Genomic DNA, 21,506 nt, shown 5'->3' with positions numbered 1-21,506 from the left:
GCCTGGGGATGTGAATGTGCCAGCCCTGAAGGATTAACATCCACTGTCACACCACCATGTCATGTGTGACCACCCCTGAGCCACTTTGGGGCTTTATTAGCAGCTGCACTTCTCCTTTGCTTATGGGAAACAGCAAACACACTCTGAGCAAGCTTCTCTGCTTACTTGTTAAATCTGTTAATTGACTGGACCAGTTGAAGTTGTCTGCTTATGGGATCATCAGCTTCCTCACAGGGCTTAGGATGCACTGGGGGTTTAAAAGAACAGGCAGCTAAAATTACAACTGAGTCACACTTAGGAATTAAAAAAACTACAGTTCTGATTTTAAATTTAGCATAAAACTGTAACAGTGCTAACTTGAATTAGAGTGGTGATTTCTTTTTTGTAAATTTTAAAAAATTTTAAGTTGCAGAAGTAAACATTCTTCCACAGATTAGTACAACTGGCCAAGCTTCTGAAGAGACTCTAACTCTGGACTTTGAGGCCCTGAATTCCAGTTTCTACCAACCTGAATTAACACACAGATGCTAAACCACCTCCTCATTACTTAGTCATATCTCCTATTGCTCTTTTAGAACTATTCATAATATTTGAAAGAACTATTCTCAATTATAGGTATCAGCATGCTGTGATTAATTGTGGTTTTCTATTAACCAGACATTCACAGTCTCTGAGGGAAGGAGGCAAGAGTTACCCAGAAGTCATTTCAATCTGTTTTGCTTTGCACTGAAATGCACAGTTCTTACATGGTTAATTGCATCATCTCAAATGTGGTGTGTTTTACCTTTAAATGTTTTTGTAGGTAAATTTCACACATCTCCCAAAGCAGGTGGAAGCCAAGTTTGAAGCAATGTCATGAGTACAATACAAAGTCTGCATTTAGTTACAGTATTTTAGGTGTTTAGGTGTTACCTATCATAAATATATAAAATAATTCACTGTTCTATTATTATATGTAAAGAAATAACATAAAATATTTGATATAGTCACCCATGAATTCCTAAATCTCTTTTTATTCATACCAGTGCAAATATCACAGGTACCTTTTTTCCTTATCTTGACAGTGACATGCTGCTCACTCTCCTTCTCTCCCTCTGCTGATGTGGGGACACAGCTTGGTGCTGCTTCCAGCAACTTCATGATGTTTGAATTCTTGATTTTAAGAGTTTCCATTTTCACCATTATTAAAGAAGAAAAACAACAGTACAGTTTAGTGTATAGTCTGTGCAGAGTGTGTTAATTAATGCTTCCATGAATCAATACAACACATAAAGCAACTCATTATAAAAACAAACTTGAAATGGTATCATTATGAGTAGGGACAAAATCAGTGTTCCACAAGTTACACTGTATGATGTTGGAGTCCTGACCCCTTATTTTAAGCTGTATTACTTATGGTTAAGCCAGTTTCAGTTTAAATGATAACATACATACTAAAATTGATTCAGTACAGAATTTTGTGGTCATCAAGCTACATCTCAGAGGCCATTTAAACACATTAAGATAGGGGCCACGTTTCAAATCCTTAAAAGAGTGAAATAATTCTGTATCATTTAATATTACATATAATGTTATTGCTGTTAATAAAGGGGAAGGTCAGAGTTATCTATTGCAAGACAAAAGGAATCAAAAAAGGCTTGAAGGGCAGAAGATGGTGGGTGGGACAAGGAATGCTGCTGCCAGTGCAGCTGATTAGGGCAAGGTGTTCATTTGCCTACATCCAACATGACTTCTGCTCTCTCTGCCATTACATAGATTTTAATGTTAATTTTATTTAGATCTGTGCTTTCACTCTTTCTAGCCTCATCCCTTTTGTCTAGGATAACTTATTCCTGAGACACGACCAGTTTCACGGGCCACTGGAATAATTTGTGTAGAACAAACATGCATCTCAGTGTTTCCATCCCAGTAAGTGCTGGATGCAGCTCGGTGTGTGCAGCCCTGCAGTGACAGCAGCAGTGCTGCTCTGCCCTCCTGCCCTGCCCAGGCGGGTGCAGCACTCACGGGCTCGGCGCAGTCGGCAGCGGTGCAGCTCCGCTCGTTGCGCAGGTGCCGCAGGGCCCCGTGCTGCAGCAGCAACGCCACCAGCGCCTCGTGCCTGCCCACCACGGCCTCGTGCAGGGCTGTGTTGCCCTTGGCATTGGAGAGGTTCACGGAGGCTCCGTGCTGCACAGCAAAGGGAAAGCAGAGTTAGAAAGGCAGCAAGGACCAGAGCGCTGCACACGCCACAGCAACGAGAGCCACGTTAGTGCCCCATCTCACACGGGCCACAGCTTCATGGATCAGCTCATTTCGGTTTTGCACACATCTATTACAGATTCCAAGCTTAAGAGAAACTCCCAACCCTATGTGATAGAATCCCAGGCAAGAAAACCTAACACCTGCCACATACAAGTTCCATAAAAACAGCTACCTGTACAATAGCAAGGTAATATTTATCTAATTAAAATTTGTGAAAGGATGGGATTGAAAAGAGTAAGTTAAAAAAACTGTTATTTCTTTCCCCAAGTATTTTTGACAGAGAAATGCATAACTAAAAATACTGATTCTGAGCACTGGGTAAGCACAGGTATCAATGAGAAATACCAGCAGAACACTGTCTTCAGTGATCTTACCTGCAACAACAAGGCAGTAGTCTCATAATGACCATTTGAGCATGCATAAATCAAGGGAGTATTTCCATAGATATCCTTTTTATTTTGTTTAGCATTGTAATCCATCAGACACTTTACCACCTATTGAAAGAAGTAAAAACTTTACTCTGAGTAAGAGTACTGAGTTACTGAGTATGAGACTAATTTTCATATTTTAACACCCACTTTTAAAAAAGAAAAATTTAAGCAACTACAAAAAAGGCCAGAAAATAAAACTTGAGGTGCATGAAAAACAAATATAACCAGTAACTTAACAAAACATCAAACCCCACCACCACAGCAGCAGCACATTTTCCAAACTCATCACAACACTTGGAAGGAGTTCTTTACACTGTAAGTACCCCATGAGCTAATCTACAACTATCCCATGAATTAACCTACAACTGTGAGTTGTATTGGTTTTTCTGGCTTCCCTAGTGCTTTGTCTTCCCATCATTTTCAAATTTCTCTTTTTTCCCCTCCTGCAGTCTTCAGCTCCTTATTTTTAAAATAATAATTTTCCACTTTGCTGCACCTTTCCCCACTTATCACGTTGTTATTTTCTCATCTCATTTACTCTCCCTCCTGTATTGACACCCTCCCCCCATGGGCTCACACTTCTCCTTTCACTGCTTTTGCTTCCCTGACTTGAAGTGAAGGACAAGTTATCTGCTGCCTCAAAGTTCCACTTGTCTCATGATCTAATTAAAGGATTTGCAAATACAGTAACTAATTAATACTGTGGTTATTGAAGGTACCAAAACACAAACATAACCTAGAGAAGAAGGTCCAGAGGAATGCACACGTAAGATTCAGCTGCACAAAGGATGTTTGAAGTACAACAGAAGGTTTTTGCATCGCTTGCATTAAACCATATGATGGTTAATAAACCTTTATAAAGAAAAGGTGTCCACTGAAACGATTTCAGCTCACAGTTTCCCTTTCCATCCGGAGATTTTAGACACTGAAAACAAAAACCAGAACCGCCAAACTCATTTTCTCTGCTCCTGGCTTAGCTTGGTTGCCAACTTCCCTAGCTGGGAAACCTGAGGAAATTTTCACCCGAGCTTTCCAGGGGTGGCCAGGTGTCAGTGAGCTTTGTGGGGAGGCAGGGTTACCTGGGAGTGTCCCTTCTGGCAGGCCAGGTGCAGGGGAGCTGCCAGCTGGGCGTTCTTGGCGCTGGCACTGGCGCCGTGGCGCAGCAGCAGCGATGCCAGCTCGCCGTGGCCGTGCAGAGCAGCCATGTGCAGCGGGGTGAAACCATCCTGGTTTGAAACATTCACCCCCAGCCCGTTGGCACAGATCCTGGAAAACTTCTGTTGAGGAAAACACACAACAAAACTGTAAAAATAATCGTGCTTTGTTTTAATTAATGAAATAGCCAAATACCTGCTAAGTTTATATAAAACGGGCAGATGGGCATTACAAGAAATTCTGCTAGAGCCTAATTTGAGGCCTTCAGAAAAAGTTAGTAAAGCAGAGCAGCTTGGTAGTATTTTTCAACAGAAAATTACTTTTATTGCTATCTCTTTTCTTCCAATGTGATAACTTCATGGAGAGCAACTCAAGGCAAAGTATTCATGATATCAAAAAGAGACTAAAGCAGCACAGGTTGAGACATAAGCAAAACAAAGTTTTTAGGCAGCTGTTAGGATGCTCATACTGGATATGAGGCAGCATTAAAGAGTTACTTTCATTTATACAAATATTTGTGCTCTTTGAGACAGACAATAAACACTTCTTAATACTACATGAAGCTTGGGGTAATAAGGATACAACCTGAAATTAATTTAATTCATCTGGAAGCAAGAATGGGCCAGAGAACAGACTCCCCTGGGGAGTCAAGATAAGGAAACCACCTGGAGGACAGTTTACCCAGCTGAACAGAACATCCTCTTTCACTCCTCTTGCAAACTGTGGCTGCCTGACATTTACAGTGGTGCACAACCTTTCATTCTGTGCTTTCATCGTGTGCCTAACACAGGGTTTTGGATTAATTAACAAGTTCCTTCTTCTCATTCAGCAGACAAGTAAATTCCACAGCAGATGCCATTCCCTTTCCTATCAGCAATAAAAAGAGCTTTATGGACTCCAGCTCTGGCATCTTTAGCACATGATCTCTGTCCTGAGGCACAGAGACACCCCTTACCAGAGAACAAAGCAGGTGTGAATGTGAATTTAAGGACAACAGCACACTCTAAGCCTGCACAAATTAAATGTGTGGTGGCAGTGGGGAATTTATAAGTTAAGCCATCTCACAGTGCTGTTAACCTCAAAGTAGCCAATAAACTGAAAATTTGTACTTAGGTTTATTTTGCAATGACCTATGCAGTCATGTACACCTTCAGATACCTCCAGGAAGGCAAGTTATGGAATTTATATTTCCAAAAAGCTGGGATTGTTCCTTATTTAAAACAACAACAAAAAACAAAACCAAAAACACATACACAGAAAAAAACCAAACCAAGAAACAACAAACCAAAAAAAACCATAAAAAGAGTGTATTGCAAAGCCTCATTCTATTCTACAGAGCGTGGCAAGTTAGGGGGAAGGAAATCTTTGCAGCTGAAAAGGAAGTCTTTGTAATTATATCTAATCTCTGAAGAGGCTTTAGATATGGCTCGTAGAAAAGATGCCATCCAATTAAAAAAAATACTTTATCAGCATTACATGGATTTGGGATTAGCAGGTGTTCCTTGCTGAACTGATTACTAACAGGTAAGTAGATATACTGTGCCAGTAGCAGTGTAAACTAAAGAGAACCAGAGGCTTAGAAAAGAATGTTTATTCAAAATTGCCCAAACCTTCCTGACAGCACTCCACATATGCTAAAAGCAAACTGTGAAGCTTTCTCAATCCATTAGACTTTGAGCAAGTCCATGAACACTGTTCCTGTATCCAAAATTTACAACAGTTCAATTAAAAAAAGAGTAATTTCATTCCATCAGATGAAGTGTGAAAATCTGTATATAGTTAATTTCTTTTTAGACAGAGAGACAGAGGTGCTGGGCAATATGAATGCTATTTCTCTCGAGCTAAAACTTACATTACAAGAATATAAATTATTCTTTTTACAGAATGAATATTCCAACCTTTTGTGCTGGCCCACATTTTGAGCACTGGCATAAGGGATGGCAGAATTCTGGTTTTGATATACTGGCTGTGTCATCCTCATCTTCCAAATCTTCTTCCATCCATTCCAAGAGATAACGGACCTGGCATAAAAAGCAAATCCTTCTTTATAGTCCAAAAGTTGCATGTCCTAACAGATCTGCAAACGGAGACAAGTCAAATTTGACGAACATACACTTCTGAGTGTCTCAGGGAGAGCACATCAGCTGCCCACAGGCCAAATTAAAAAATCAAGTGCTATTGTTGACAAAGCAGCTAGGAAGTTCTCCAAGTACAGCAGTGAATTATAAATTACTTCCTGCTGCTTAATCACAACTTCAGTGTGCACCCACTCTCAAACACTCCAAATCCTTTTAGCTCAGATTATTTGTGCCAGCTCATATCAATATGAATTTCGTTTCATCTTTTGCTTTAAAGAAGCAAAGAAGGAATGACAAGGATGACAACATTTAACTGGTACCCAAAACTTTGCAGGAGCACTGACTTTCCCTAGGTCTGTCACTTCACAGCAGTTGGACAATTTCAATTTTTCCTCAATTAACAATATTTGAGAGATGCCCCTCAGTGAAGTCTTAGGGCTCAGGGCATTCATGTGCAACCTGCAAACAGTGATGCTTAGGGCATGTAAATTTTACATCACATTGCATTCAACAAAAGAAAAAAAAAAGCTGTTTAAGCAGTACATTTTTCTCTTGAAACTTATTAATCTACATTTCACTAAAGACATCTTAGAATTAGCAGTGACTGTATTAAGTCTCTGCTTTTTATTATTTATTATGGACCAGGCCAAGAGCTCTACAGCTGCTAGTCCAAGGGAATGGGGACAGTGGGATTTCTGAGACATTCCTCCCACTCTGTTTAATCTCACACTTGTCACAGGTTCTGCTCCTCACCACTGAGCTCTGGGAAAACAACACATCCATGTCCTACCCACTTAAACACATGCAGCTACAACAAATCCTAGGACAGCCAGGAAGGGGCCTATACCTGATTCTGAATGGTAATATATTTGAGCCTGAAAAGGGATGTTTTTCACAGAATACTGCTTTCCCTGCAAATTCTATGTTGCTCCCTGCAGTAAAGGAACTCTTCTCTCCAGCCTGCCTGTTTATGGAATGCCAGCTCAGCAAAGCTTTACTACTTCCTACATTTGTACATGCCTAAAATAAGCAGAACTGTCACTTCACTTCCCCCTTTCCCTGCAGACTCACCAAGACTCTCACAATCTATTCCCTCCCCCTCCTGTGACAGCCCAGTACTGCTGCTCTCATTATCCAGTGCACAGCTCCCAACATAGTGACACCAGTGTCTCCCAAAAGCCTGAACACACTACTCCTCTGCCCATCTCTTTGTAATTACAGTGCAGCAGCCATTCTTCTTGGTTTAAAGGTAGTTTTTGTCAAAATATTAACAGTACTTTCAAGTAGACACACACTAGACAGACACCTCAGGAGATTGTCCAGCTTCATGTCCAGGTAATTTGTCACCTGAGAAGTTCTTTACACTGCTGGGGTACTTTGGAATACTCAGCCAAGCACTCCGGGTCTGAGTACCCTCAATCCAACCTTTCAACTGCTCCACACTTATTTCAGACAAGAGATTTGCTTTTTTGCTGTGGTAGATTTGCACATATCCTTTCCACTGGACAGGCTGGGTACAAGCAGAGTACCAAATCCAGTAGCTATGCTGAGACAGTGCCAATAGCATCATAATGTTTATTTTTTTTTTAAATCTTCCAGTTTCAGAGCACTTTTTTAAAGCCTCTTGCAAAGCTCAGTTGGCTGCCACAGCAAAAATCTACAGGAGCCCTAATGACCTGGTTGCTGTGGCTGTTCCTATGGACACAGACCTCAGGCCGTCAGAACAAGGTCAGAGTTTTTAAATACTCGTGTTTTTTTAAGAGATATGCAATCTGTAACCTTTCTCATCCAGTTAGATGATTCTCCTTTTATGAACAGCTTCACATGAACTTCAGTACTGAGGAAAGTGAAGCCACAAAAGATAAGGTGATTCTGTCATCTGAATGCACAGACTGGATTTCCATATGCTTTTCATTGCTAATATCTATTGAGCAGGGCTAGATACTAATTTTCCAGCAAGTTATGGCATTGTACTTATTTTTCTTTATGAAATTCAGATTTTTACAAAGTGAATGAAAAGTTAACTGTAATACATGCACATATACCACTGGCCAGGAAGATGGCAAATATCCCCATTGTACATGTTAGTGCCTCTTGAAATGACTTAAGGGCTGGCTTGGAAATAATTACTAATATTAAGTCACATTGTAAACTAGGATAATGGTATGTACTCAAAAACTGAACAGTTCTTTGCTCTATCAGCTGATAAATTATTTCTGTCATCCTTGTGGAATAAAACATAAGATAAACAGTATTAACATGGAACATATTTTGTAATATGGGTTTTCTATTTTCTGATGACTCTGTGAGGTTTCATTGGCACTTGTAACTCCTGGTATAAACCAAACCTGGTATAAACAGGTTTTTCAAAACATGCACCCAACAGAGCAAAGCTGCATTCTCACACAGCTTTGTAGTTTTGCTCTGTGAACTACAAGAAAATCAAGAAATCTGCAGCCTTATACACATTTCCAAAAGCAAAACTCCTGAAGATTCCTGCATCATCTTCAGTTTTTCAGTAGAATGACATTGGAAGCATCTCATTTTTGAGGAATAAAGGCAGTAATAAATAAAAAAATAGTCAAGACAGGTGGTACCACAAATTACAGAACAGCACCTCTGAAACCGGTATTATTACAGTCATCAGCTGTCTATTTGAAGTGAAATCCAAACTACATGTTGTTGTGTACCCCACAAATAGCATCTTTGTGCTGACTAGTGTCACCTAAATTTCCTCTTTTCATGAGATTGTTACCCAAAGCATTCTCCACTTGATACTATTTACAAGTAACTTCCTCAATTTGAATGAGATAGAATGGAATTCACTAATATTCAACAGCCACATTAACACTCACCATTTCCAGATCTCCATCAGCAACTGCTCTCAAGAGTTTTTCCACCTATGTATGAAGAAAATTATTTATTCGATTTATTTTGTTAGTATTGGCATTAAGCAGAACACAGAAAATCCTGTGTCCCTTGCTAACCTCCTAAGCTCATGCAGTAGGATTACTGCTGGCCCATTTCATATTTATTGATAAAGTTTAAAAGGAAAAACCTTCTTCCTTTATGAGACAGAAAATCTGTACAAGGCCTGTGGCCATTTGATGATCTCTGCCTTGCTTAGTTAAACAGTACTTATCTAAATTGAGGATATGTGGCCTACCCATAAACAAAGCCGTGTAAGCTGATATATATTATTATGCTGCTGCAGCAGCAGCTGCCCTGTGCATTTCTGTGTGAGCCTAACATTAAAAATCCCTGCTCAAGGCAAATTCCTACCCTAATATACACTAATACTGTTTGGACTCTTGCTGAGCTACTCTGTGCTACCAGGAACACAAAGGATGGCAGGTTTCATTGTGCTATTTGAGAAACAACACTTTAAGATTAAAAAGATGCTTTCCAATTGTAACCTTTACATCTGCAGATAACTGGTTTAATCCTGTGCTAAAACACAAATCTAACTTGACTGTAAGTATGAAATTTCTTATTTAAAATCTGGAAAGCTATAAATATCAAAGGGTATTAGGGTATAAAGGGCATTAGAACAAGCACCAGCATCAGCCCATTTAAGTGTAAGGTGAAGCCAGGGCTCTGCTGCTGGGTGAAGGTGCTTGCCTGCTCATGAGCTCTGCAGGGGAAAAGAGACATGTGAGGGAAGAAGAGGTGGAAGGTGCTCTGCAGAACACTGCTGCCACTCCCCTGAGCCCTCAGGTAGCTTGTGAAAGCAGGAGAAGGAGATTAACTTGTCTCTTCACTTCTCTAATTCTCTACTCTCACATGAAGGAGTAGAGATCCAACCTGATAGGAAAGGGAAAGGTGCCAGCAAAAGGGCAGGGAGAGTCCATCAGTCCTCTCACAATTCACCTGGCTCTGCAGAGTGTCAAGAATCATTTAATAAGCTTTGTGAAAATCTGTTTCAGCATTATAGCAAATTATTCCAGCACTATGCTAGAATCACCGACGATGCTGCTGTGTAAGCGTACTTGTTTCAACAGTGAGGAACACCTTGCAAGCTGAAGATGTCATGGAGTGACAGCTTCAGTCCCATTTCCATCTTCACATGGAAATTACCACCTTGCTGAGGGGGACAGTGGTGTTGGGCATGGCAAACAAGGAAGAACAAGACTGGAGTTTGTGTTTCGTTGCTCTGATCTCTTTCTTCAGGGTTTTAGATGAAGAACAGGACACAAACAGCTGAAAGATCAGAGGCCAGATGAAATCTCTCCATTTTTATCTCTGCTTAGGAACACTGTTAAGTTTGGTTTTATTATACCTTCCCAATACAGGATGAAGGTCTTGAAGTCATGCACTGGTCACTCAGGGCAGAATCTATGGTTCTTTGATTTTTCTTTCCTAACTTTGAATGTCTAAAAGTCAGCTGTCTAAATCTCAGCCAAGATTTAAACTCCCTCTCTGGTAACCACAGAAGAGAATGCAGTCAACAAATAACACCTGAGTGCAATTCAGGTCAAACTAAGCATGTCTGAGGTTAACTCCTCTCTGGAGTTAATTTCCCTGCACTAAGGAGGGGCAATAGATGTCTCAAGTGAAGACAGCTGTCTTCCAGAAGTTGGGTGAGCTGAATCCCAATCTCTCCACATATATAGCTAAAATGTATATATACATTATATTACACATATACACACTACTGAGGTCTGTGCCTCCCCTAAACTTCCCCTAATCATACAGAATAATGTCACTGGAGAATGCAGAGGATTTTTCCGGAGTCATCTTATGCCATACAAGATGCCTAACAGTAATAGCAGTGACCCACAAGCTCTGATAATTTCTTTCCAAAAATAACAACCTTCTTAAAGTACTAAAAGCTGTCTCAGGCCCCAGCAGTGGTACAACATTTGTTATGCATCTTATAGATAATTTATTAAGAGTACTTAGGGCAAAATGTCTGCTACATGCATTTCCCCATCTTTCCAGTTTGTTTTCTCACTCTTCCATGGAACAGAACCTTCCTTTAAATGTAAAACTAGAAGAAAGAAATCTACTTCAATTCACCTGCATGGCCAGTTCTTCAGCTGCTGAACAGAAACTGTGCATGGAAATTTTAGTTCCAACAGAGCAAGTCCCAAATTTACAATCCTGGCTCTTTCACTCTCTCTTTTCTAAGTCATGATAAACATTATGACTAGTTCATTTAAGAGTATAATTTAGTATTGATTAATAAAGGTCTGACTGTATGCCCTTAATCCAAGGTGCAAAGGAAAACTGGAAAAACTGAGCATATCAGTTTCCCATTACTTCCAGTGGTATATCAGAGCATCAGGCTCTTGCTTCTTTGAGCAGGAAGCCCAGGTGAAACTTGGCAAACAGAAATGAACTAAAGCTGGATTACAGAGAAGGTCATTAACCCCAAGGACCTCAGGTATAAGCAGTTTGTAATCTTTTTCCCTGGTTTGAACTACAGTCTTAGCACTTGGGTGTGATAAATTTGTTCCTTCAAAGAAAAAATAAACCCTCAATTTATGAGGAGAACTTCTTTAGAGTGCTTGACTCTACAAACAGGGAGGTACAGTCCTTCACTGGGCCTCTCATAGAGCAACTCAAGTGTGAAATCATATTGTCCATTCAAGATTTACATCTTTGTGTTTCAATATTTTTAGAAAACTGAAACTTCTGGCAAGAGAAGAACCTTTTAATAGCAGGCAAAGGAAGAATTTGAATGTAGTGGTGATATTGAGAGAAACAAACATACTTAGGAAGTCAATTTGGAAAAAAAAAATGAACAGGCAGACTAGGAAAAATTAAAAAAAACATCAGAATGAGTGGTGGCATGACAGTCAAAATTGATTCCCATGCCTATTTTGAAAGCATGTCTTAACATTCCAGTTTGTTGTTTGCAGTATGCCTGTACTAGTCTCTTCCCTGACAGATTCTGTAAACTAACAGTGGCACTTAATTCCTGGATGGGACAGCCAGGTCCTTGGGGCACCGACTGCCACTGCACTTTGGTAAACCTCAACAAATTCTCAATAAATATGAACAACTACTTCAGAGATGGTGTCAATTTTTCCCCAGAAATAACCAACAGAGCAGCTGAAACCACGCAAAAATGAGTGCTCAGGTACTGAGATGACAAGCCCCTGAGGACAGCACTTATTATTTTCCAAACCAGACAGAAGGCTATTCCTGAAGAAGCAGTTTAAAACACTGTAGCAAATTATTACTCTTCTAACTTCCTTCACTTGCTTACTGCCAAAACCTATACCTCAGTCTTACCTCTTTATAACTGTTTTTTGCTTCTTCTTGCCTTATATCAGTTGATGCTGATGACAGGCTTGAGACAGATGATCCTCTGCTGAAAGTTTCTGCTGAGTGCTGAGGCGACCTAAGCGGTGACTTACAGTTGGAAAAAAACATATAAAAATCAATTAAATAAACAACCAACCAGAAAAAGTTAAATATCAAATTAAGGAGACTAAGCATAGGCAAGAAACAGTTTAGCAATGGGCTGTTACCTCAGAAGCACTCTGTCCTCTTTCAAACGTTAGGTAGCTCAATTCCATCAGTGACAAAATCTGCATGAACACATTAAAGAGAACCAGTGTAACTCCACTTATAGAGGAATCTACTGACTGAAACACAAATTAGCTGACAACCTAATAATTAGTAACAGATTATGACTGAGCAGATTAAAAGTACCCATTTACAAATTCATGTTCTATCCCACAGAGTGTATTCCTGCTGCTGGAGTTAAAGTGGGACCTTTTCTCCTCAGAGAGGAACACACATTTTCTCTTTAATAGTGAAACCCTATTAGCAGTGAACACCTACACCTCTGTGGTGCTGCATCAGAAAGAAATCAGGCTGGAAGATAAAGAGGAATACCTTGGAATTTAGTGCACACTGTAGGGAAGTCTCTTTCATCCTGTTCTGAATTTCTGGGTTTGCCCCATTTTGCAAGAGCACTTCTATGATCCCTTGATAGCCCCAGCGAGCAGCGATGTGGAGAGGAGTGTCTCCCTTCTCATTGCCAATATCCAGCCTGCAGGAGTGCACATCATAGTACACCAAAGCCTTGACACACTGGGAAGGAAAGGAAAGCTATCAATAAATTATAGAGCTGTGTCTCAGTTCAGACAACAGGCACAATCCTAAAAGCTTTGTTTTTATTGCTGCTCATGTAACCCCATTACCTAAAGAGCAGGCTTTAGTGGTTCAGTGTCATTAAATAAAGAGTTAATAACTACATTTGCAAAGCAATGCTATCTTTAATGTGAACTCACATTAAAAATTGCTACGAACTACCAAATAAAGTCCTCATTTAGAGCATTAAACAATTTAGCCTTGAAATATTTTTATTTACTTTTTAAAATATGTAAGTTTAGTGCTAATTTGCATCAGTTTAATTCCTTTCCATTAGAATGCCCATTTGGTTTGTTACAAAACAATTACTTACATCCTCATGACCGTAAGTGCAGGCTAAATGAAGTGGAGTATTTCCATTATTGTCCTGAACATCAGTACTTGCCTTGTAGTGCAATAAGAGCAGCTTAAAAGAAAAACAAAAGTAGACATTTAAGTAACTAAAAAATTAATGTACAAACAATTATTGCTTTGCAGATTCCTTTAGGGTTCTGGCATGATGAAGCACTTCATGAGACACTAGCTCTGCCTCCTGTTTCAGACACCACCCTCTTGGCACTGCAGCACTGTCTGTGCCCTACCCCGAGAATCAAAAAGTCTCTTCTTATATATTCAGAGTTTTAATTGAAAAAAATGAATTCTCTACTGCAGCAAACACTGCAATATACTCACTACACCATCTACCTCGCACCTCAAGAGCCTATGCAAGTGAAGACACAGCTTAATTTCAACAATGCTAATTGGAGAATATCACATCTATAAGTAGACAATAATTACTGCAGTTACACAGTCTATCCTAAACACACTGTGAAGTGTTGAACTCAGCCCAATGACTGCAATGGTTGTTCTGGCTCAAGCAAGAGCAGAAATGCCCTCCATTTGTATTATGCACTGGACATTTGTGTTAATAAAGTGGATGAATTATCAGGTATGCAGAGCTGCCAGCTGGTTATTATCAATGGCTGAAAATCCTGCAGTAGAAGAAAAAATATCTTTCAAACTACAATGATGAAAGATCCTCCATTCCAACAGTTTACACAGTTCTGGTAAAATCTCCCCAGAAGACCTAAATGACAGTAACAGTAGAAGAGCTTAGATAGAGTCATGTATTTATTATTTAGGTTAGGTGTTGTGCTTACTGTAACGTTTTGATATCCCTTCTGGCAGGCGAGGTGAAGGGGAGTTGAGCCGTGGTAATCTGTAGCATTGACAATGGCTCCTTTGGCTACCAGTAAATCCACTAATGAAGTTTGACCTTGGAAAAGAAGCATTCAAAGAAAGGGGTAAACTTTGCACAAGAACACTGCTACTTTTCAAATTCAAACAGTGACTGTAAACCAAGATACCCTGCATTTCTGCATACCATGTTTACATATATAACATATTTTTTGTGGCAGATTATTCAAGGTCAAAGCCCCATAAAGGAACCTCCAGCTAAAAACAAGCTATATTTGTATCCTATGAGTAACAAAAGAAAATATTTTGATTCAATGTAATGACAAAAAAGGAAATGATAAATAAGAAACTACCCATTAAGAAAACAATACAGCTTCTAATAAAAAGATCAATTACATAATGAACATTACAATACAGGTGTTAAAGATCTACAATGCATAGCCAGCTGCAGAAGGTTGTTTCTCTATCTGCTAGTCCTCTAAAACAAGACTGGTTTCTGAGGACACATTTTTACTTTTTTCAAAGCTGAAGAAAGCACCACTGTGGTAATCACTATGGCAAAAGTAAACAGTCAGCAAACAAATAACTCAGCCATAAGAAACTGAATTTAAAAGAATATAGAACAACTTCAGTCTGTGGTCAGATAGAAACAGCAAAGATTCAATAGCAAAGAATAAAAAAAAAAAAACTTCATGCAGAATTCCAACTTTAATACAAAGGTGGAAAACAGGCTGACATAAAGATACAAAAGCAAAAGGAGCAGGAAACACTAGTGAAGAACAGCAAGCTCACTCACCACAAATAGCAGCTATATGAAGTGGAGTGTATCCCCGGTCATCTCGGGAAAATGGGGTGACAATGGAAGGGTCATTCAGTTTCCTTTAAAACACAATGGTTTGAAAGCAGCTTAATTACCCAGGTGGTGGTAGGAAGGAGGAGAGAAAGGGAAAACTGCCAAGGATGACAAAAACTGATTTTGGAACTTTTTATCCTTTTACACTGACCCATCATCCCACCCAGAACTTTACATTTTATTAAGTAGATTAGTCCCAGTTCTGTAAGTTTGTTTCAAGAGAAGAAACACCAAAGGACATACAGGCTCCATCACAGAGCAGGTGGGTTCCAAAGGATTCTGTATGCTCCCAGTATTTCTTCTGTTTTTTCAAGCCACACACACACGCTCTCTACTACATCCCAAAGTGCTACCGAATTCCTCTACAACCAAAAGCAGCATACATTCTGAAGGAAATCTTAGATAAAGGTTTCTAAACAGCTTTTTATGCATTTAAGGGGTGTAGAGTGCTCACCCAGAAACCAGCTTCTCGCACTTGTCACAGTAACACAGCGGGTGACACATTTTCTGTACAGTGTCCTTATCACTGTCACCTTGACTTAGCAGCCGCTCCACTTCCTCCTGATCACCTGAAGCAATATGCTACAAAAAAAATAAAAGAGAAGAGAGAATGAGAAACCAATTGAAAAGGCCTCCATTTAAGAAAAGAAAGCCAAGAGTAATTTACACAAGAGCACAGAATGAAAGGAACCGATTATGAAAGACGTATTCAAGCATTAGAAAGCAGAAATGAACAATGTCACAGCACAAAACCCCTTAATTCAGTATTAAACAGAAACTGTTCTTGGCTTACTTCACTTTCTATAAAAAAAATTAAAACAATTCCTATTGTCCTCTTTAGACTCAAACATGAAATTGAGCTCCTTCTGTGCAAAAACATGTCTATAAAATTACTAAGTCCTCAATCATAAGCTGTGAACATATATAATTAGAAGCTCTGCTTTGTGTCCTTCTATAGGCAAAATTCTTTCAGAATGGCAATATGAGATTAACAGATAATATGAAGTAGCTGTCAGGTGACTACATTCAAATTATTTCAGAAAACTCTTCCAATTTCAAGCACTAAAAGCTGTGAGACACAAGCAGTATCACATCTGTGCATTAAATGGACCACACAATACCAACAGCAGTAGCATTTCATCCTCATTTGCTTCTACATTTCATACAACATGTGCTGAAATCTGTAAGATTATGTTAGTAAGGCTTTGGCACAGAAATGTACTTGATTCAAAAGAAAATTTTAGCATCTGCTAAAACATATTTCCCAGTACTAATGTAATTAACCCTTCATTACACTCCAGAAAATTGCAGAAAGGGGGGGATATAAACATGAAACATGCAAATACATACGTATTCTGCCATAAAAGTTATTAACCTTAAACAAGCAGTCTATTGGTGCAGCAGACATCTGGGACAACAAGTTCATCCTTTGTCTTAAAAGCAGCTTGTCACACAGACTCTCAGACTCCTGAAAATAAAATAGATGGATTGATTATCTATACAGTTATTTACAGGCAAAAGGGCAAAACTTTAAAAGTGGAATTAACTTTTAAAAATATCAACTCTTATTTACTATGTATGCGTTATCAGACAGATGTGAAATACGAATCAGTTTCACTTTTAAGATTTCGAGACATAAAAGACTGGGCATCCATAGAAACAATAAGTGGGTGTTCACCAGAATATTCCTCTACTGAAATTCACAGTGAATTAACATTACTGAAATTATGGTTCTGCATCTAAAAAAGGACACAGCAAGACTAAAAAATATGTGTCAAAGACAGCATGAACTGTAAGAGGTAAAATACAGCTTTCTCAAGAGAAGAAATTAAGACTAATTCACATAAAATATGTCTGCTGATGGCTACTGAAAAAGATAACCCAGATACAAGTCTGACTTAAAGAATTCTGAACTCTCTGCTGCTGGCTGAAAAATAAGAGATTGCACCAGGCAAATCATTGCTCTGCAGCAGATCCATCTGTGTAGTATTTCCTATTTGGTTTGAGCTAAGCAGATACAGCTGCAACCCCTGCATCAGTACTTATTCTCTGAGACAGCTCAAGATAGCACTTCAGGATGCACTAAAGAATACAAATGCCTCCAAAACCAGGAGAAAATTATTAAGTGGAGTTAAGATTTTGAGGTGGCAGCACTGACCTTCCCATGAAATAAAACAACAACCTAAGAAAAACACTTTCTAAGAATGCAGATGTAAACGTTTGCACATGGTTGGTTCTGATCCACAGCTGCTTATGGCTGGCAGCAGTGCTGCTGCAGGATAATGGCTCTCTAGAAATTGAAAGACTTCAGCCTCCATAAAAGAGAAAACCACTGCATTTAAGACACACACCCATCTATCAGGCAAACTTCAATGGTTTAGGATCTGGGCTATGGCTTTTGCAATTAAAGTCTGTCAAGATCAGATGTAAATGTGTAAAACCAGTCTGACTTCACTTTCACATTAGTAAGTCAGCATGAAATTTGAGCCTCATAAACTGCAAATAAACAAGATCAGACTTTCTAGAAATTAGACTCTTCGTGTTTCAAAATCATCACAGATGCTTCTCATAAAGCTGCCCAAAAAAAAAACCCATAAGAGTTCAGCAAATAACATCATTAAAAACATGTTTGTGAGGTCTAGAGATGGAAGTTTTTCTCTGTACTTCACACGAACCTGTTTGTATTTAGATACATGAAAGTGACAAATGTTCACCAATCTTTTCAAATCCCGGTACTTTAGCTAAGGATACCCAAGCACATCTTCTCAGAATTACAAGGCATATAACACTAGTCTCCCTGGAAAGATTCTTCACTATGAACAGGAATAACTTCCCTAAGAAATATTTGATCAAAAATGGAAGTGCTGGTACAAGCTCCTAATGTCTAATCAGAATTTCTAGTGTGGATGCTCACAGCTTTGTACTGTTACTGTGGAGAATCTAAGTAACCATGAGCAAGAACTTCTGGAGTTTTAGTACTGTTCCTTCCACAGTGTGTGTTTTCAAGAAAAGTGTTCCCCAAGTGGAACCATTATTTTATGAGAGTCACCTGAGTCAGCAACCCTAAGGTAGCAGTATTATATATTTATTACATAAATCAGAATAAAAACAGCCCAAGTGAAATCACATATTTTCAATAGTGAAATACAGAATGACAAGAGAATCAGATGTTCACTGAAGGATTAAGCAAGTTTCAGCCTTCGAAGTCAGAACTCACTTGCACCAGTTTTACTTACAGCCCAAGAATTTGTATTTCTTCTGAAAAGATTGCTTTAAGGGGGACTTTCAGGTATTTTAAGTGTACGTTGTCTAGAAAATACATACATGACCTTTTTTATCTAATACTACAACAGGCAGAAAAATGAAGTATCTGTACTATAAGAGTGTACCTGTGTAATGATCTAGCCTAAGCCATTATTGCAGATTAAAACTGATGCCTTGGAGGAAATACAGGTGAGCAGAAGCCAGAAGAAGAACTCCTGAACACAAACTAAGCCGAATAAAGTGTTTGGTGGGGAGGGGAAGTAGGGATTATTTCCCCATCTCAACCTCTTCCCATACATTAAACAAAATGCTGCCTATTCCCTATTCATGGCTGGCTTTGACTCCCTATTTTTTTATACCTCACTCAAACCCTCTCTGAGCTACAGCATCTTACTACACATGAGCTGTGCATAGGAATGAGCTGGTATCCAACACTTATTAACAGGAATTCTAATTGAATAATGTTGACAATTCAGAAAATAAAACTGACTCTCCCATGCTTTTCAGGCTCCTCTCTTCCCCACAACCAATGTGTCTCACAAAGACTTGCATGACCTTGGTGAAGGGATTTGGAGAGAAGGTCCTGAGTGCAATTCACTTACTGACCCGAGGGTGAGAACGTGCCCATTATCCCACAGGGTACATTAGTTCCCTGCTGAGTTTCTTTCTGGAGAAAGCTTCATTAGGGATTGGACAGCAGCATTACTCAGCTGCCAGCAGCTCCATCTGAAGTCAGCTATAAAATTAAGCATAACCACATAAGGGGCTGTAATGAAGCCCCAGGGCACAGCAAAGCTCCTGCTCACTTCAGTCCCAACCCTCTTCCAGCACAATCTGGAGAAGGAAATCACAGGGCAGCAAGATGACAGCTGCTGCTGCTCCAAGGTTCATCTCCTTTACCAGAGATTAAAAGAAAAATCTCAACTGGTAACTTTATGAGGAGAGAGCACTGCTCCTCCACCTCCTCACTATTCTTTTTCCATTTCTGCCTCATAGTCTCTGTTCTTATTTTGTGACATTTCTCCTGCCCTGGAGAAAAGGGTGGTCTGGCTCTTTTCCTTTCCAGCTGTGTTAAGGGCAAGTTGTCCCTCACTTCATCCTCAAGGTTCTGCTGCCTTCCAGCCAGGCTGATGCCAAGGAAAGGCAGGAGGACTTCGTGCTGCACATTCACTCTAAAGTGATGAAGTTCTCTAGGTCTGGAGCTGATCCAGCTGAAGCATGGGCAGAAACACTTACAGCTTGTTCTTCTGGTGGTGCAAACACTGAAGTCCTCATTTAGACTTCTCAAATACATAGTTTATCTTTCAGGACAGGTGCCTCCCAAAGAAATATAGTACCTGAATGGAAGTGGCACTTGGCTACACCAAGAGGGATAGGATCAGGCATTTAATAGGAAACAGTCATTATTCCAGAAATTTAAGAGCACTTATTCTATCTTAGCTTGCTGGCATTGCTGTAGAAGACAATTCTACTTCAGTTTCAGTTGTCTTTCAGAGCATCAGCTTTGCTCTTCATGTATTGATTGTGAATGACAGCCAAGTGACTGTAGGAAGCAAAAGCATGTAGCAGGTTGTTTCTTTTAAACTAACATTTTTATTTTTTTGAATATAATTCAATTGCAGACAAGAAATGCCACTCTCTTTACACAACATTAAAGAGTGTTGGTGTTTTGTTTGGGGTTTGAGTGTACAAAACAAACTTGCACAACAAGTTCATGGAAAAATCACAGAAAAGAACAAAACCAAAAAAAAGCAAGAGGCCAAAATGTTACATTAAGTGCTCTTAAGACTGTGCCCCAGGTTGTCCCATCCCAAGCCCTGCACAATGAACCATTATTCCGGCCCCTGCAGTAACATTCCAGTGCTTTGCAGTTGGGCAGGCTGAGACACACTGAATTCACTCTGGTTCCAAGTTCACTCCTTTTGAATTCCACATCAGCTCAGGAAAACCTAGTTTTACAACAGCAGAAAATTTTACAGGAGTGGTAAGACTGGATTCCTTGACTAAATAATTTACAAAGTTCTTAAATTACAGAAGTTTCTAAAATCACATCAGCATCACCCTTGACTGGCCTGCAGGGATGTGACCAGATTGACACAGCAAGTCTTGTTGCACAGTAGGAAATATCTCATGCATCCACAATTTTCCTGCACCTGCCAGGTTAAATATCCCAAGAGCCAAATTTGACCTTCAGACAGCACCTTATCCCAGCCTTGCACCCCCCTAAGTCATCAACTCAGTGCAGCATTTTAACCCGCACTGCAAATACACAAAATTCTTCCAGTATGAAGGTTTACTGAATAATTCTAAATTACACTGCTATCTCCATTCTGCTAGCACAGCTAGGCTTTTTTAAATTACACAAAAAATTAAGCTGTGCTTGTTCCCAAGTACTGCACTGCTTTCATAATCATGGTAGAGTACAAACAGTAGATAAACATACTGGAGACTCATCTGTAGAAAACAGTGCTGTCATTTTTCCTCTAACCATATGAAGTGGCAGACTTGACATTTATCTACTTCCTCAAGAAGTATACAATGAACAAATATTGGTACTTAGGACTTCATTATAATAATTTAGGTAAATTTAGCATTTGCTTCAGGTAGTCACCTCTACTCATTTTTTTAAACAAAAAAAGGAAATTCTTATGTTAGTTATTTGTATTCTGTGGCTGGATTTACACCCACAGAACTACAAGCTATCAAACAGGCATTTGACAGATTTTAAGAGAAGCTTACTGTTGATCTGTCAGAGAGGTTGCCTTGTCGTATGTATTCTATTGCAGCCTCAATCGAGGTGAGGCAGTATCCCAACTCATCCTTCACTGAGCTGCAAAGCCTGAAGTTCTTTATGTAACTCAAGTTGGCCATCCTGAAAAAAAAATAAAGTTAAAGCTATGAACCACTAAAACTAAGATGCTAGCATGGCATATTGCAGCTCATCTTAGGCAATCCAGGCAGACAAATAGTGTGAGCTGGGAAAAAGCTTCTAAAAAGCTTGTTAGGCCAGCAGTATGACTGGTCTGAGCTTGTAGAGGGAGCAGAACTCTACTTATCTCTTAAATATTCAATGAAAACTTATGAACTGGATAGAAGGAATATGAAGGATGAGATAAGGACAATAGTGGGAGATTAACATCTTTTAAGTGAGTGAAGCAATGTTTCAAGCACCATAAGCACCACAGTGACAGCTACAAGTTA

The 21,506-nt window shown here is 39.4% G+C and overlaps 1 protein-coding gene across 5 annotated transcripts in view; it reads right to left on the bottom strand.

The window, feature by feature from the left end:
* Window positions 1-21,506, bottom strand: part of ANKRD27 (ankyrin repeat domain 27) — a 53,937-nt gene that overhangs the window by 3,750 nt on the left and 28,681 nt on the right. For 4 of the 5 annotated variants that reach the window (XM_058845652.1, XM_058845653.1, XM_058845651.1 and 1 more), the window contains 16 exons: window positions 21,045-21,177; window positions 16,417-16,509; window positions 15,496-15,623; window positions 14,985-15,067; window positions 14,152-14,267; window positions 13,326-13,418; window positions 12,755-12,952; window positions 12,385-12,444; window positions 12,146-12,265; window positions 8,761-8,805; window positions 5,726-5,848; window positions 3,752-3,949; window positions 2,616-2,735; window positions 2,005-2,166; window positions 1,044-1,152; window positions 166-247 (listed from right to left, as the gene is read on the bottom strand). In XM_058845652.1, the coding sequence (XP_058701635.1) occupies window positions 166-247; window positions 1,044-1,152; window positions 2,005-2,166; window positions 2,616-2,735; window positions 3,752-3,949; window positions 5,726-5,848; window positions 8,761-8,805; window positions 12,146-12,265; window positions 12,385-12,444; window positions 12,755-12,952; window positions 13,326-13,418; window positions 14,152-14,267; window positions 14,985-15,067; window positions 15,496-15,623; window positions 16,417-16,509; window positions 21,045-21,177 (1,863 nt within the window). The remainder of the gene's footprint in view (window positions 1-165; window positions 248-1,043; window positions 1,153-2,004; window positions 2,167-2,615; window positions 2,736-3,751; window positions 3,950-5,725; window positions 5,849-8,760; window positions 8,806-12,145; window positions 12,266-12,384; window positions 12,445-12,754; window positions 12,953-13,325; window positions 13,419-14,151; window positions 14,268-14,984; window positions 15,068-15,495; window positions 15,624-16,416; window positions 16,510-21,044; window positions 21,178-21,506) is intronic. The other variant, XM_058845654.1, reaches the window with a different exon arrangement.

This window comes from Poecile atricapillus, chromosome 10 (genome assembly GCF_030490865.1).
Source record: "Poecile atricapillus isolate bPoeAtr1 chromosome 10, bPoeAtr1.hap1, whole genome shotgun sequence".
NCBI classification, from domain to species: domain Eukaryota; kingdom Metazoa; phylum Chordata; class Aves; order Passeriformes; family Paridae; genus Poecile; species Poecile atricapillus.
This window is presented reverse-complemented; position numbering and strand designations above follow the sequence as displayed.